Consider the following 15,993-nt stretch of genomic DNA (forward strand, 5'->3'; position numbering starts at 1 on the left):
TCGCATCATGTACGGGCCGTCTACTCCGAGAGTAAGTAGAAAAAAGAAGTACGTATGTGGATGTGTATAACTTCACGGACACTCCGTAGAATATACCTTCCAGTGAGTGCTCCGTACTAGTAGTAGTAGTAAAAAAAAAGCCTCGGTCAAGTTCCAGATCAGAGTAAACCCAACTTGGGATGGTCTCTTCGGAGTCAGAACGGAGTACATCGGGATGCTTTTGAGAGGAATTAGTGGGCATCCACAAAGGCGGCAACATCATATCACATCGCCTATGTCGCAGGATGGCCGATAAAGTAAGTCCAAACTTGAGGAAATTCAAATTTCTCCTCAGAACCCTACCAATCCTATCATGGGCCCGAAAAAGGAGCGATTTGGGAAGCGTCGCCGGGCTGCCGATCAACACTACGCCATGAGATCATCGTTGTAGTTTTTGGGGGTCCGTGATTCGTCCTGATGCTGAGTTGTAGGGCCACTAAACTGTAGATGGGGGTTTTACCCAGTGGATACCTTGAGCCGGTCGGGTTAACCAGTAAGGATCGCCGAATTAAATGACGCTTTGAGAAGGGAAATTTCAATCGAATTTTTTTTTTTTAAATTCAGCACTAGTCCTCTCCGTATCTCCACGAGGACTTGTTGCCCCATGGGTGCGTGGTTTTGGAACAGGGCAGCTTGAGCGAGGGCGGTGTGGCGACAATTTAAGAGGGACGTGCCGATTAGAACACTAGAAGGGATAAAACGGCAAGATAGGGCCCTAAAAGTGCTAAAGGTTATGACATAATAGTAATTTTGATGGGCTCATCTTAATTTACCCGATTGAAATCGTACTATTGACTGTTATTTTATTTTTATTTTTATTTTTATTATTTTTCTGGTATGCTAGACCTGGGGGATCTTAGCATTGGCATACATCAATACATATCTGAATGGTCTTGGCTGCTTGCGGTACCCCTTGCTACCTCATTAAGCTGGGGTTGAATCGGAATTGGAAGATTGAATCGTCATGAATACATAGTATATTGATGGTTCTATACTACCTCAGAGATTTTTTTGAGGGTAGAAGGTGCCAGTGACCCGCAGGAATTGAATTTGTTCCAGATTTTGGGAAGTAATATAATATACAAGATGGTACCAGGTCCGTGATGCACCATCTCCTCGGGCCATCTCACTCTATAGAGGAATATGTTCCTGCAAGGGAGACGATTTTGATATCCCCTAGAACGTGCTATCCCATCTAGATGTTTAGACATGATCTCGATACACATATTTTGATTCAGGGTTTATTTTGATGTAATTCTCCGTTTCTCTTTTTTTCTCCCGAAACCCGTCTTTCAATAACTATTTTCTTTTTTTTCTTAGTATAGAGAAGTAGTAATGAATCGGGGCAAGAAATTACAACAAAAATCGCGCATAGTGAAGTTGTCCGCAACCGCTCTCGGCAAGGCTAGGGAAGAAAAGAGATGTAATTGATGTGACCGATTCATACTGTGTGGAGTCTATCCCGGCACTGTTCTGCCGGTCGTAAAAGTTGCAAATGGTTGGAGTGGTATTCAATGATTACAATACATGACGTAAAGAAAAATTCTGACTCTGATTCGGTTGGAGAGAGCTCTCCACCTTGATATGCAGCTTCGTGGACTCCGAACCCCGGTATCTACAGTAGCTTGAGGTACTTAGAGTACTTAGAGTTGTAGCTACAAATTTTAGTGAGTATTGAATCTAAGTATCAAATTATAGAAGAAAATATTGGGAAATCAATAGATAATTGACACTATCAAAGGAATGGAATTTCATCTCAATTGGGAGACCAGAACCAAGGAAAGGAACATGATAAAAAATAGAATAAAATTGAAATAAAATTGAAAATGGAATAATAAAAATTTTAAAAAATAAAAAAAATGGGTAAAAAAAATCAAATTAAAATCCATAATTTCCCCCAAAAATACCTATTATGGGTCCTGATACATACTCCCCCAGCAACCAGGTACATCATGGACAAACACGGGATTGTCTCTCACTACTAACTACCACCTACTCTCTCTCGTACTCATAAAATTTTTTTTTTATGGTTTTTGGGTTTTTTACTCAATTTTTTTTTATTTTAATTTTTTTCTGATTTTATTTTATTGAATTTTTTTTTTTGCCAATTCAATTTCCCTTTCATTAATCCAGATTCGTATTTTTTCAAAGTATTTTTTCTTTTCCCTATTTCCCTCAACACCGGCATTATCCACACAACCCACTGTTCTCTCACTTGTTCCTCCACTCATTGCCCGCCCTCCCCAGTATTATAAAGTAGTCCTTCCCTCCCACCCTCCTCTCTTCTTCTTCCCTTCTCCATAGGAACATTCCGTCTCGCGTCATCCCCTGCCTTTGTCGTTTCCTGCATCTGCTCATATTCTGGGTTCCGAAGGCTACGTGAGCCGAAGCAGCAACAACAATGGCGTCTACCGTCCAGACGTCCGAGCGGAGGATCTCCTATGCTGTTGACGTGGAGAATGGTGAGCGCCATGAGCGCACTACTACTACTGAGGTGAACGATGGGGGTTTGGATGAGTACTCGGCTCTCAACCGTTACATCTCGACTGCCCGCGATGGTCGTCGTGGTTCGACTTCTTCTGCCGCTGCTCTTTCCGAGAAGGCTGCTAAGAAGTCTTCTTGGAAGTTCTGGTCCAAGACCGACGACACCGTTGAGGAGGGCTGGCAGGCCCCCGAGGAGTGGGTCAACACTGACTTGCGCTCCGGTCTGAGCTCCGCCGACATTGATCCTCGCCGCAAGAAGTGTGGCTGGAACGAGCTGGTTACTGAGAAGACCAACATCTTCGTCCAGTTCATTGGTTACTTCCGTGGTCCTATTCTCTATGGTAAGTGATCAATTCATCAATTTGACGCGTCCATTTACAGCATTGAGCGCGTCAAATATCCACTATACGAACTTTTGTTTTTCTTCACAATGAGATTTCAATTTCTAACGGGTCTTTTTCTCTCTAGTTATGGAACTTGCTGTCCTTCTCGCCGCTGGTCTGCGTGACTGGATCGATTTGGGTGTCATTATTGGTATTCTTGCTCTTAACGCTCTCGTCGGTTGGTACCAGGAGAAGCAGGCTGCCGATGTCGTTGCTTCTCTCAAGGGTGATATTGCTATGCGTGCTATTGTTGTCCGTAACGGTCAGGAGGAGGAGATCCTCGCCCGTGAGCTTGTTACTGGTGATATCGTCATTGTCGAGGAGGGCCATGTCATCCCCGCCGATGTCCGCCTTATCTGTGACTACACCAAGCCCGAGATGTTCGAGAACTACAAGGAGTACCTCGCCAACTACAACGACGACACCCTCAAGGAGAAGAACGATGATGAGGATGAGGATGATGAGTACGCTCGTGAGGCCCGCGCTGGTGTCTCCCTGATTGCTTGTGATCAGTCCGCCATCACTGGTGAATCTCTCGCTGTCGACAAGTACATGGCTGATGTCTGTTACTACACCACTGGTTGCAAGCGTGGAAAGGCCTACGGTATCGTTACTGCTACTGCTCGCCAGTCTTTCGTCGGTAAGACCGCTGCTCTGGTCCAGGGTGCCAAGGACTCTGGTCACTTCAAGGCTGTCATGGACAACATCGGTACCTCTCTGCTCGTTCTCGTCATGTTCTGGATTCTCGCTGCCTGGATCGGTGGTTTCTACCGTCACCTGAAGATCGCTACCCCTGAGAACTCTGACAACAACTTGCTCCACTGGACTCTTATTCTCCTGATCATTGGTGTCCCCGTCGGTCTTCCCGTCGTTACCACCACCACCCTCGCTGTCGGTGCCGCCTACCTCGCTGAGCAGAAGGCTATTGTCCAGAAGCTCACTGCCATTGAGTCCCTCGCTGGTGTCGACATTCTGTGCTCTGACAAGACCGGTACTCTCACTGCCAACCAGCTCTCCATCCGTGAGCCCTACGTCGCTGAGGGTGTTGATGTCAACTGGATGATGGCCGTTGCCGCTATTGCCTCCTCCCACAACGTCAAGAACCTCGACCCCATTGACAAGGTTACCGTCCTTACCCTCCGCCGCTACCCCAAGGCCCGTGAGATTCTCTCCCGCAACTGGGTTACCGAGAAGTACACTCCCTTCGACCCTGTCTCCAAGCGTATCACCACTGTCTGCACCTGTGATGGTGTCCGTTACGTCTGTGCTAAGGGTGCTCCCAAGGCTATCCTCAACATGTCTGAGTGCTCCGAGGAGGAGGCCCAGATGTACCGTGACAAGGCTTCCGAGTTCGCTCGCCGTGGTTTCCGTTCTCTCGGTGTCGCCGTCCAGAAGGAGGGTGAGCCCTGGCAACTTCTGGGCATGTACCCCATGTTCGACCCCCCTCGTGAGGATACTGCCCACACCATCGCTGAGGCCCAGGTTCTCGGTCTGTCCGTTAAGATGTTGACTGGTGACGCTATCGCTATCGCTAAGGAGACTTGCAAGATGCTTGCTCTCGGTACCAAGGTTTACGACTCTGAGCGCCTCATCCACGGTGGTCTTGCCGGCTCTGCCCAGCACGATCTCGTTGAGAAGGCTGATGGTTTCGCTGAGGTTTTCCCCGAGCACAAGTACCAGGTCGTTGAGATGCTCCAGCAGCGTGGTCACTTGACTGCCATGACTGGTGACGGTGTTAACGATGCTCCTTCCCTCAAGAAGGCTGACTGTGGTATTGCTGTCGAGGGTTCCACCGAGGCTGCCCAGGCTGCCGCCGATATTGTTTTCCTTGCTCCCGGTCTTTCCACCATTGTCGATGCTATCAAGCTTGCCCGCCAAATTTTCCAGCGTATGAAGGCTTACATTCAGTACCGTATTGCTCTGTGTCTCCACCTTGAGATCTACCTTGTTACCTCCATGATCATCATTGAGGAGACCGTCCGCTCTGAGCTGATTGTCTTCATTGCCCTGTTCGCCGATCTTGCCACCATTGCCGTTGCTTACGATAACGCTCACTTCGAGGCCCGCCCCGTCGAGTGGCAGTTGCCTAAGATCTGGGTTATCTCCGTCGTTCTCGGTGTTCTTCTCGCTGCCGCTACCTGGATTATCCGTGCCTCCATGTTCCTTGACAACGGTGGTATCATCCAGAACTGGGGTTCTCCTCAGCCCATTCTCTTCCTTGAGATTGCTCTGACTGAGAACTGGCTCATCTTCGTCACCCGTGGTGGTAAGACCTGGCCTTCTTGGCAGCTGGTTATTGCTATCTTCGTTGTCGATGTTCTGGCTACCCTCTTCTGTGTCTTCGGATGGCTCGCCGACTACACCCAGACCTCTCCTGCTGACCACGCCTACTTCACTGCCAACCACCACGTTGACATTGTTACCGTCGTTGTCATCTGGGGTTACTCCATTGGTGTCACTGTCATAATTGCTGTTGTCTACTACCTGCTGTCCAGCGTCCCTGCTCTGGACAACCTTGGTCGTAAGACCCGCTCCAAGGCTGACACTCAGATCGAGAACATGATCGCTCACCTGTCCAAGCTTGCCATTGAGCACAGCACTGACCGTGAGGGCAACTCTCGCTACACCCTGGGTGCACGCACTGAGGATGTTGAGGAGGACGAGTAAATCACTCGCCCCCAGCATCTTTATTTCTGAACTCGATACTGGTCCGAGATTCAATTAATTTTCCTTTTATTTCCTACTTTTACCATCCCCTTGCTACATACTACCACGCACATGTTGCTGCCACCAACCTTGGACATGCATACCCGTGGGAAGAAAAAGAAAGGCTTTGTCCTCTTTTGCTTTCCGTTTTCTCCAGTATTATAGACTTTTGTGTGTTCCATTTACCCTCTTGAGATCTCTGTGCCTGTTTCATAGAGCTTGAGTTTTGCTTTCTCTACGTGTATGTATGTCGTTAATAGTGGTACTTAGTCAATCAAGGGATCTAATAAAAAACAAACTCCATTGTAAAAACTTTAGTAGTTTCTAGTTCTTCCTTAATGGTCTATTCCTTGAATCTTTCCTACTAACTTACTACTTTTCATTGTCCACTAAAGTTGTGACTTGTCTATCCGTTGAATCTTAGTCCTGCGGATGTGGTGGTCTATCCCGCATCCTTGTCCGCAATCTACTCTCCTACAGGTGGAAGCCCAATTCTCCGTCCACACACATCAGTATCAGATTTCCCCGGCCCTATGTCACCATTCTGTGGAGAACAAGCTTCTGCACCCCCAGGCTCGTGGGGTAAAATGCGGAGATCATGATGATCCTTGTCAATTTCCCCAGTTGCATGCAATCTCGCGCGGAGATAGTCTCCCTTCTTGGTGATAGTTCAACTTTGCATCCAATCTACTTAGCATGAGACAAAGTCAAAGATTTTCCGTCTATAGTCAATGGCATGGTTTGATGCTTTAATCTCACAGGAAGTTTGACTAGTATAAGAACTGCATGATCCTCTTGCATTTGATCTCAATTCCAAGGATTCATCTCTACTCATTCTCATCGAGTCCAGAGTAAAGAGATGATAACCACATCCAATCTCTAACTTCCTACAACTATAAATCCAATTGATTGAGAAATACAACCTTCATCATGCATTTCAAACCAATGGTCAAAGCTCTATCCCTCCTATCCCTCTTCACACCAATCCACTCCGCCGCCATAAAATCAACCACTCTCTCCCATTCCGAACGAACAAAATGCCAAACAACCCTAACCTGTCCCAAAGACACAATCTTCGTCTCAGCAACAGACTCGCGCGCAGATTACAAAACCATTCAATCCGCCATTGACGCTTTACCCAACGACTCCTCCTCACAAACCATCCTCATCATGGAAGGAAGTTACACGGAACAACTTAACGTCACTCGCGCTGGACCCGTAACCCTACTGGGAGAAACAAACTCGAACTCTTTAACCGATGCGTCAAAGAATAAAGTCACTATCTCCTACGCTGCTGCAAACCAGGACTCTACTGGTACCATCGATAACATCTGGTTTAGTGTCTTGGTTGTTGCACCAACCCTTGATGCTAGTCTCGTTGGTAGTGGAACAACAGGCTTCGCTGTCCCGGCTGATACGCCGTTTGGGAATCGTGATTTCAGGGTTTACAATATCGATTTCGTTAATGATTTCGCACCTTATACCGATGGTCCTGCGGCTGCTTTGATGTTTAGTCGTGCGAATGGTGGATTCTATTATTGTGGATTTTATTCTTATCAGGATACTGTGAGTTTTTCCTTCCCTTATATCATATGGCCATATGATACCAAGCAACCCATTCCGTTTCATTAAAAAAATACTAATAATGATACAGATCTACATTGGAAAACTCGGAAACGCATACTTCTACAAAAGCATCATCGCCGGTGAAACAGACTTCCTGTACGGATTCGGCACAGCATGGCTCCAAAGCAGTGACATCCAACTTCGCAGCTGTGGTGGTGGAATCACAGCATGGAAAGGAACCAACACGACCTTCGAGAACAAGTACGGAGTCTACATCGTGGATAGCAATGTTGCTGCTGCGAATACCTCTGTTGCGAGTAGTATCAAGGGAAGTTGTGCGCTTGGAAGACCGTGGAACTCGCTTCATCGGTCTATTTTCGTGAATACCTATGAAGATGGAAGTATTCTTCCGGCTGGGTATATTAACTGGGTATCCGATGGAGTTGATAGATTTGAAGAGGGTATTACGGTTATGGCGGAGTATGAGGCTTATGGTCCGGGTTTCAATAAGACTGGGAGAATTGATGGTGGCATTGATACCTTGTTGACGAAGAAGACTTATGCGACTTATTCGAGTCCTGAACTTGTTTTCCAGGATCAGGAGGGGACTTTTGGGGATGTTAGTTGGATTGATTGGGAGACTGTTGATGCGAATTAACTTGGGTGAGATGGAGAATGAGAATGTTATCAATTGGAAATTTTGAATTCTGAAGTTAAGAATACATGTAGATCATACTGTTGAAGATGATCATGGTATCTTGTAACAAACATTTGAAGATATGCTCAGCTTAGTTCAATCTATCCAATCTATTCAACTGCCCCAATCGAGCTAGATACGCTGCGCCTGTATCTGCCCAAATCCGATACTCAGAAACCAGAATCCGTCCCGACTTCAGCCGATCATCACTTCTATCCGTTGCAAGTGCAATTCGGTAGATAAATGTCTCGCCCCATGAGTTCTTCGTATCTTTCCATTCAAAAATTGCTGCTCCCCGGAGAGTGACACACATGTTTGTAATGTCAACTAACCACTCGGGATTAGGCTCGAATACCATTGAATTGATATTCAGGATTCGTGAAAGAATTTCAAAGTATTCGGATATGCCTTCCACACCAGAGAAGGTACGCCCGAGGAAGGGGGCTAACTGGGGGAGCCCATGTTCGTGGATAAGTGGTTTGGGATCCGTGGTGAAGGTCGAGATTATGCTTGATGGAGGGCTGCTTGAAGTGAAAGCAGCGAGGAGGGCGTTGACAGGCTCAACTAGACTCCCTCGGTCCATATTTTCGGTAAGGATAACAAGGATGATGGCTTGATAAAGTGACAAGATGATGAAGAGTATTGAAGTGAGGTTTGAATTGAGTTTCTTGATTCTCAGGTTCTTATAGTTCGGTTCGGGAGACAAACATCTTCCATGGATGAAGTGCATTTGAATTTACATAACAATGACGTGCCTTAGATTGTTTTAATGTGATACTCTGCATTGAGTTCTTTGAATTGAGGAATATCGTAGTGCCCTTGTTTTATGCTCCAACAAAGACTTTTCAGTGGTTTGTGAGCTTGCGAGAGCCCAAGTAGACTGTAGTGCTTTGTAGATACAACATCTCTCTCCACCATAAACTGACGGTAGCAAAATAACGCCTAGATTTGACCAAGTAATCTGGCCGTGGCCCTCACTAAGAAATGAGAAATGAGAAACTTATTTAGGGGAAAAAAGGAATAAAGGAATAGAAAAGAAGAAATCGCATCAGGAAACACCGGGCCCCCGTAAAATAGTACACCTTCACCTTCTCATCAACGCTGAAATCATTGGAAATCCATCGAAATCACTGTCGCCAGGACTTGCCGCAGTTCAGACATGTGCAGAATAGTGTCATCGGTTCATCAGCACTGCGAGTCTGGGCCTCAGTGTAAGTCACCTTGCGCTGACCACACTTGCCGCACTGCAAGCTGGTACTGATACTACGCTCCGCCTGAGCGACCATAGCATCGTTCATGTTCTTCTTCTTGATAGCCTCGTCGGTTGCGCGCTGCTGCTCAGATCGTAGCTCGTCACTGGTCATCCGCACAAATTTCTCCGGGGTGATATCTCCACTGAGCACTTGCACTCGTAATGTAGGATTGGACTTGTTCTTCAGGTTCTGGAAAAGACTACGCATCTTTTCCTTGTATTCGGGCTTGATCTCTGGCCCGAGGTGACTGTGCGCAGCCTTTTCAACAGCACATGCCATCGATAACACCGTCTTGGGGGGATTCAGTCGATCCCACGCACAGTCCATCGTACATAAGTCCGATACAGCTGTCCCGGACCCTGCTTGATGTAACATTGGTGTCCACTCCATCGGCCTTCCATGTTCGCTTGTCGGGTGGCACAGACAGCTTCGACGCCTTATCAGATGGGGTCGCGCTCGCGGGTGTAGAGGCTCCAGTGCCATTTTGGGGTGGACGTGGTGAGTTTGAGGCCCGGCTGGCCGCGGTTCCACCACCCTGCTTCTGCTTGTTCACTTCGTTGCGCCATTTTGAAACGATCTCGCTCGCTAGTCGTGCCACTTCCGGAGCCTGGCTGGTCTTGAATTTATTCACAACCACACCGATCTTGGTCCGTCGAAGCAGATCCTCGCTCGCCCGCACACCTGTTTGTAACTCCTTGAGCAAACCAACGATCACCGTCGCAGGCTCCTTCTGCGCGGAGGCCTTGCCCAAGGCCTTGGCCTTACCCTCGATTTCTTTGGCATCCATGGACGCGGATAGTGAGTTCAAAGCGAGTGCGGGTGGAGTCGAATCGAAGGAGAAATATGAGCGAAAGCGTCTCTTTAAGCCTGTTTGGGAACAAGTCAGTTATTTATGCTATGAGTGTAAATGCAAAATTGTAGAAGCAGCTGCGGAGATGCGGAAGTTGGCGCAATGGGAAATATTCAAAGCGCATGCAAATTTTATGGTAGAAACTCATGCTTCAAGCAAGTGGCATCCTCAGTACCAGTCTTTTCGTCGTTGAGCAGTCTCAAAAACTGCGCGAAACGACACTGGCTCTCAGGCACGTGTCCAATATCCACTTTGAGAGCTTCTATTCTTAGAATCTGGTTTTCTGACTATGAGAGAGTCTTGCCATGTGCAAAGATGCGGATGCGCCGCTTGACGTTCAATTTGCGATCGTCGAGATCTTTTTGTGTATGCGTACGGGACAACAGGGCAGGAGGGGCAAGCTGCACAAACACTTACTCTAAGCTCAAGGATCAGAATAGAGATTCAGTATATCACACACAGAAGAGAGTGTGTGAAAAGACGACAATATCTCAAGTGGTGTCGTGAGATATCAAGAGGAAAATGATCCAGTGATGAGGGAAGCTGCGAAGTTCAGTGCCAAGACATGAATACCCGATTAGGAAATTTCGCACTGGATTCACATAGCCCTGGTCCCTAGAACTACTCCATACATATACTTGAACTAATATAGTTATATGAAGAACTAGGTCACAAGGAAATAATTCTTAAATTAAAGAAGATCAATTAAAGCTCAATGATTACCCAGGAGATACCCCGGGGCCGTATCCATTTCTATGTCGTTTTCTTTCTGTATCCTTCGCAGACCAGTCTCATGACAGCAGCTATGCATATGGTATTGGGGAAAAATCGAAGGAAATTATGTTCAGTCATCATCGTCAACATGGGGTATATGAGGTAAAGGGAATTTTTGGGAGTTTGGCGTCAATGTCGTCAGTCGGGACCTGAGCTGGACAATTAGTGCAGACTACCGCTTCATCCAGAACTCAAAGCGGTGCAGGTGATTGAAACCGCTAGAGAGTAGGTAACTCCAGTAGAAAAAACGGTAGTCGACCAAGGCACTATATCCAAAGCGATTCGGTGCAGTCCAGCAGAAAGACTAGCGATCTAAAGGCCAGTCTTGCCCAAAGCATCGGCCAAAGCATCGACTTCCTTGTCCGACTCCTGAGCAACCTTCTCCTCCTCGACAAGATCGGCAGCCTTCACGTCCTTCTCAGCCTTGCGCTCCTCTTCCTCCTCTTCCTCCTCCTCTTCGTCTTCCTCCTCCTCCTCGTCCTCAGATTCAAGCTCATCCAGCTCATCAACGCCCCAGGTGTCCTCGGGGTCCTCGTCAGTGCCGTGCTCCTCCTGGCGAGCCTCCAGGAGCTCCTTCAGGGCAGTGATGTTGACATCCTCATCGGAGAAGATGTTACCATTGAGCTCGACACGACGCAGGTTGGGAAGGGCGGTCTTGGCAGCGTGAGCAAGGGCTTTGACAGTGTCAGCCTTGACCTCGTTGTACTGCATACGCAGGGTCTGCAGCTTCTGGTTCTTGTTGGCAGCCAGGGCCTCAGCAACCTTCACACCACCACGGGCGGAGAGAAGACAGTCACCGACACCAAGTTCAATGAGAGATGGCCAGCCCTCAAGCACAGACGCCAAAGCTGTAGAACCCATAACAGTGAATGTATTGTCCTGCAAATCCATAACCTCCAAAGAGTGGCAGTGACGGAGACCGTTCTTGAGCAGGTGCGAGATACCCTCTTGGCGGATACCATTCTGGGTCATCTTAATGGACTTCATGCCTGCAGAGTGCTTCTCGTAGGCACGAGCCCACGCCTCCATACTGCCATTCTCCAGACGGTTACGACCGCAAACAATGCTCTCCAAAGCAACAACCTCCTTGCCATCCTTGCGGGCCTCCTCCTTGCGCTCAGCCAGCTTGCTCAGGGCATCGGCGATCAATGTTCCAGCAGCAGGGCCAAGGCCGTTGTTGTTCAGGATCAGGTGGCGGAGCGGGGTGTGCTTGGACAGGAAATCGACAAGGGGAGCCTGAGTGTTCAGACCGAAAGCGTTATCGGAGAGATTGACAGTGTGGGCAGTAGGGATCTTGAGAATGGCATCCAGGAGGGCCTTGAGGGCGGGAGGAATCTCAGAAAGGAGACGGGAGGTGAAGATATCAGCCAGGTCGGCAACTTCGAGGCTCTTCTGGGTCGCGAGGACAACAGCAAGACGCTCGGAGGCCCCAATTCCAAAAGTGTTTCCACCAAGGTGAATCTCAGTGAAATCGGTGTTCTCAACAAGAGGCTTAATGTGAGATTCGATGTCCTCGGCAGTGGTAAGCTTGAGGCCTTGGCCATCGAGCGAGAAGACCTTAGGAGGGGCCATGGCGGGGTAGTGGAGTATGAAAGGTGAAAGAATTGGGAGGATTAAAGAGGATATAAAAAGAAAAAAAAGCGGAGAGAACCTGAGAGAAATCTAGCAAAAAGAAAAGACCAGATCAGGAAGGAAATTGAAGTCAGTCTGCGTGACAAAGGGGGGAGGCAAAAACAACCTCTGCCCGCGGGCGTTTGTTTTTCGATAACAAAAAAAAGCTTCGGTGAACGATAGTGACCAACAACGCATGAATTAATAATGGAGCGATGGTGACATCCAGTCTTTTTAAACCTCAAATTCAAACTGTCCAAAGACTTCAACTTGTTCATTCAATCTTCATTCTTTTGCCTATACACATAATTCACTCTCTCAATATGTCGTGGCTCTTCGGTTCCTCTAGCGGTAAGTCCCAATGGACTCAAAATATCGACCTGCGCATCTATCTATCACTACATGCGCCATTGCGCAAGGGCTCAGAACTGGGCAGCTAAGGCATCGAATAAGCGCTAACATCTGGTCCTCTTACAGAAAAGAGCACTCCTGCCCCGGCCGAGACTCAGGCCCAGAAGCCCGCTGATTCCGAGAAGCCTAAGGTACGCCGAGGATATCCTCACAAGCAGTAATGCATTACGGATCCACTAACGATACTCTCGCTCCGAAACAGCCCTGCTGCGTTTGCAAGACCGAAAAGACCGCCCGTGATGACTGCATGCTATTCTCCAAGTCTGATGATCCCGCAAAGGAGTGCCAGTCCACGATCGACCAGTACAAGAGCTGCATGGCTGGCTTCGGGTTCAAGGTCTAGGCTTAGATCTACATCAATGGGATCTTCTCATTACTACTGCCACATGGCTTTGTACAACACTATTTCTGTATTATAGCATTCACTGGATGGAGTTTCTTTTCTTGTTTCGGTTGACATATACACCATTGCTGTATTATTGGACTCCAAGGATTCGATTGTGAGAATTCTCTGTTATTTCTTTCCATACACAATAATATCTCCTACCCACTGGCATCAATCAGTAAAAGGTAATGGGGATATCTGAAGTAAACATTGAAACAATTGCGCATTTAATTGAGTACTCTAGCAACACTTTTTTCCTGTGGAAATTATAATGGGGTATCATTTAACAACCTTATCCACCAACACATCGCATCACTGCTGCTTCTTCTTATTCTCCTCTTCGGAGGCTCGGCGATTAGTCTGGCTGCATTGTGTAACCAACTTCCACATGCACCAGAGGTATGCGATGCCAAATCCGCCGGCTCCAATGAGAGCATTCAGTACTACCCACAGATCAGGCTTACCAGGAGGGGGGAGGGACAAGTGCCTCGCCCACGTGCCAACCAATCATGAGGATATAGAAAATGATGTGGAGGAGCTTTGTGAAAATGTTGAGCTCAAACTGGGAGTTAGGGTCCTCAGGGGATGAACGACTTCGGTAAGTCTCCAGGGACAGTGGAGGCAGACCCATGAGATAAGCCCAGAGAAGAGTCATAACAATGTAAGGCACTCGAAGCTCCTCACGCTTCAGCAATGGGTACATAGTCCATGAACCAAGAACGTTAGCCCAGCCTACCCAGGCGCGGTTCTCTTTGTTCAATCCGCCATCGCCGGCAAGGGAAAGAGTCATGGGAAGTAGCGGAAGGAGGACGCTCTTTTCGTGAACCTGGAAGGAGAACAAGAAGAATCCCCAGGAAACGCAAGACAAGGCTGGAAGGAGAAGCGAAGCGCGGGGGTGACGGAAGATAATGCCACAGGGCACAATAATCGAAGCCAATGTAGCACCTAGAGATGCACGCTGGAGTAGAGAAGCATCGAAGCGATGCAGTTTATAGAATGTATGGATTGCACACCAAGCGTTGGCAACTTTATCCTCAAATAGACCACGCGCAAAGGGGAAGATGCGATGGATGGTTTGAGTCAACTGGAAGAGCACTGCATAGGCCACAGAGTTCTTGTCGAGAGTAATTGGGAGCGACTGCAGTAGAGGGGGCTGCGGAAGAGACGCAAATTCCTTTCGGGCTTCGAGGCTCATTGCACCAAATACCAGTGGTGCAAACAGGAGAGCAAACGCGGCAAGTGTGACCAGGGCAATGTTGACCAGTCGCAGGAAGCGAATCCGCGGGAAGACGCAGACACCCAGTAAGTAGGCGAACATTACGGGGGCATAGTAAAGAGCCATCTGCTTGAAACCCAAGGCGCCAACAAAGAATATGCAGGCCCAAAGCATGCGCCCAGCCAGAATAGCATCCAGACTCGCGACCATCAAACCCAGCATCACTGTGTTATATTGGAAGTGGCCATGGTCGATGAGTATGGTAGCTGGCTGGAGCAGAATGGCGACAAGAGCAATGGAAGCGGACCACGCATGCACGCCATGCATACGAGTATACCGGCGGAGGAAGGTGACAACTGCTGGAACATAGATGAAGTATTCGGAGACCACGACGGTGGCGCGCATATAGATCTTCAAATCGGGGTGTTCGAAGCCGCGAGACTCGTCAAGTGCAAACCATGCAGGATCAACAGCGGAGCCACTGCATTAAGTTAGCCATGATCCAAGCAATATATGGGAAAAAACAACATACATCTTTCCGAGTAACCAGCTGTGGTAGGCAGTCAAGGGAGGATAGTCAAGACCCCAGTACTGTAAATCGTACAGATACCACTTAAAGATGGGCAGGTGGGTAGTTATCTCCATCCAATGTCGTTGTGCTTCGAAATCGCCATGCATCGGAGGTACCTCAAAGCCTGCAATTTGTTAGCCCTCTGCTACTATGCGCTCGAATCAGACCACTACATACCTGAGTAACCCCATAAACTAACAGCCCATCGGAAAAGACCAACGGCCATGAGAGTGAGCGGCAGAATCAGCCATTGAGAGACACCAGCCCGCGCAGCCCACAGAAATGATACCAAAGGAAACGCAGGCGACTGTTTCCCATTTCCAGTATCGAGGATAAGATTGTTATTCGAGCCGGGAGCCGCGGGGGTCTTTCCCTTCTTGCGCGGGCGACGGGAGGAAGTGGGAGGTCCCATCTTGGAACAGGCGAGATGCAGCGTTAAACGTAGCCCATAAATTGAGTAGTCCGATATTAATTGGCGTATGATCTGGCGTGGAGAATGCGTTCAAGTTGCGGACAAGTAACTATATCGATCTGGAGTTGATTACAGCTATCGGCCACGACCGCATAATCCATGCCAAGACTGATTATGTGAGATTACAGGTACAGTCACGTGGGTTTTGATTATGTAAAAGGGGCGTTCTCCACTGTGGGCGTGTCGGTGGGTCACATGCACTTGAAGAGAGTGAAAATTCTGGCGGTCAGTGCCTGGATCTAACTACATACGGCAGGCGGCCAAGTGTTCTGCCAGCCTCCGAAATTTTTTTTCAGAGATTTTTCCTTATCAGAGAGCTCCCCGGCAACATTGATTCTTTTTTTTTTTCTTCTTCATCCATCCTCCTTTCACTTCTCCCCTTACTATTACATCAATTTGTGTTAGTATTTCTCTTTTTTTCATCGAAGCTATCTTAGAACAAGCTTCTTACGTACGTACTTCCCCTTCCCTTCCTCCTCCCAACTGACACAACTGCGTGGGTGGTACTTTGTACTTTCAACCAAAGTACTTCAACAGACATCTCAGTGGGCTTTTACACATCGAGGGCTGTGGGC

At 48.0% G+C, this 15,993-nt stretch overlaps 7 protein-coding genes across 7 annotated transcripts; 3 read left to right on the forward strand and 4 right to left on the reverse strand.

The window, feature by feature from the left end:
* Positions 1–2,440: 2,440 nt before the first annotated feature.
* On the forward strand, positions 2,441–5,573 carry N7483_007692 (Plasma membrane ATPase; the record flags this gene model as incomplete). Its single annotated transcript, XM_057091129.1, has 2 exons — positions 2,441–2,864; positions 2,992–5,573. 2 exons carry the CDS (start codon positions 2,441–2,443, stop codon positions 5,571–5,573), a joined length of 3,006 nt encoding a protein of 1,001 aa, XP_056945870.1.
* A 984-nt stretch (positions 5,574–6,557) lies between these two features.
* On the forward strand, positions 6,558–7,836 carry N7483_007693 (putative pectin methylesterase; the record flags this gene model as incomplete). The annotated part of the gene is made up of 2 exons (XM_057091130.1): positions 6,558–7,178; positions 7,267–7,836. The coding sequence occupies 2 exons, from the start codon at positions 6,558–6,560 to the stop codon at positions 7,834–7,836; spliced, it is 1,191 nt and encodes a 396-aa protein (XP_056945871.1).
* A 130-nt stretch (positions 7,837–7,966) lies between these two features.
* Positions 7,967–8,458, reverse strand: N7483_007694 (uncharacterized protein; the record flags this gene model as incomplete). The annotated part of the gene is made up of 1 exon (XM_057091131.1): positions 7,967–8,458. The coding sequence occupies one exon, from the start codon at positions 8,456–8,458 to the stop codon at positions 7,967–7,969; it is 492 nt and encodes a 163-aa protein (XP_056945872.1).
* Positions 8,459–9,002: 544 nt separating this feature from the next.
* On the reverse strand, positions 9,003–9,915 carry N7483_007695 (transcription elongation factor DST1; the record flags this gene model as incomplete). The annotated part of the gene is made up of 2 exons (XM_057091132.1): positions 9,003–9,419; positions 9,445–9,915. The coding sequence occupies 2 exons, from the start codon at positions 9,913–9,915 to the stop codon at positions 9,003–9,005; spliced, it is 888 nt and encodes a 295-aa protein (XP_056945873.1).
* Positions 9,916–11,064: 1,149 nt separating this feature from the next.
* N7483_007696 (GTPase-activating protein RNA1) lies at positions 11,065–12,324 on the reverse strand (the record flags this gene model as incomplete). The annotated part of the gene is made up of 1 exon (XM_057091133.1): positions 11,065–12,324. The coding sequence occupies one exon, from the start codon at positions 12,322–12,324 to the stop codon at positions 11,065–11,067; it is 1,260 nt and encodes a 419-aa protein (XP_056945874.1).
* A 362-nt stretch (positions 12,325–12,686) lies between these two features.
* On the forward strand, positions 12,687–13,117 carry N7483_007697 (copper metallochaperone COX17; the record flags this gene model as incomplete). Its single annotated transcript, XM_057091134.1, has 3 exons — positions 12,687–12,714; positions 12,841–12,905; positions 12,977–13,117. 3 exons carry the CDS (start codon positions 12,687–12,689, stop codon positions 13,115–13,117), a joined length of 234 nt encoding a protein of 77 aa, XP_056945875.1.
* Positions 13,118–13,471: 354 nt separating this feature from the next.
* Positions 13,472–15,358, reverse strand: N7483_007698 (dolichyl-P-Glc:Man(9)GlcNAc(2)-PP-dolichol alpha-1,3-glucosyltransferase ALG6; the record flags this gene model as incomplete). Its single annotated transcript, XM_057091135.1, has 4 exons — positions 13,472–13,618; positions 13,641–14,856; positions 14,908–15,070; positions 15,124–15,358. 4 exons carry the CDS (start codon positions 15,356–15,358, stop codon positions 13,472–13,474), a joined length of 1,761 nt encoding a protein of 586 aa, XP_056945876.1.
* Positions 15,359–15,993: the final 635 nt, after the last annotated feature.

Source organism: Penicillium malachiteum, assembly GCF_028827825.1.
Source record: "Penicillium malachiteum strain IBT 17515 chromosome Unknown utg000003l:1.0-4950554.0:1.0-4952489.0, whole genome shotgun sequence".
NCBI lineage: Eukaryota > Fungi > Ascomycota > Eurotiomycetes > Eurotiales > Aspergillaceae > Penicillium > Penicillium malachiteum.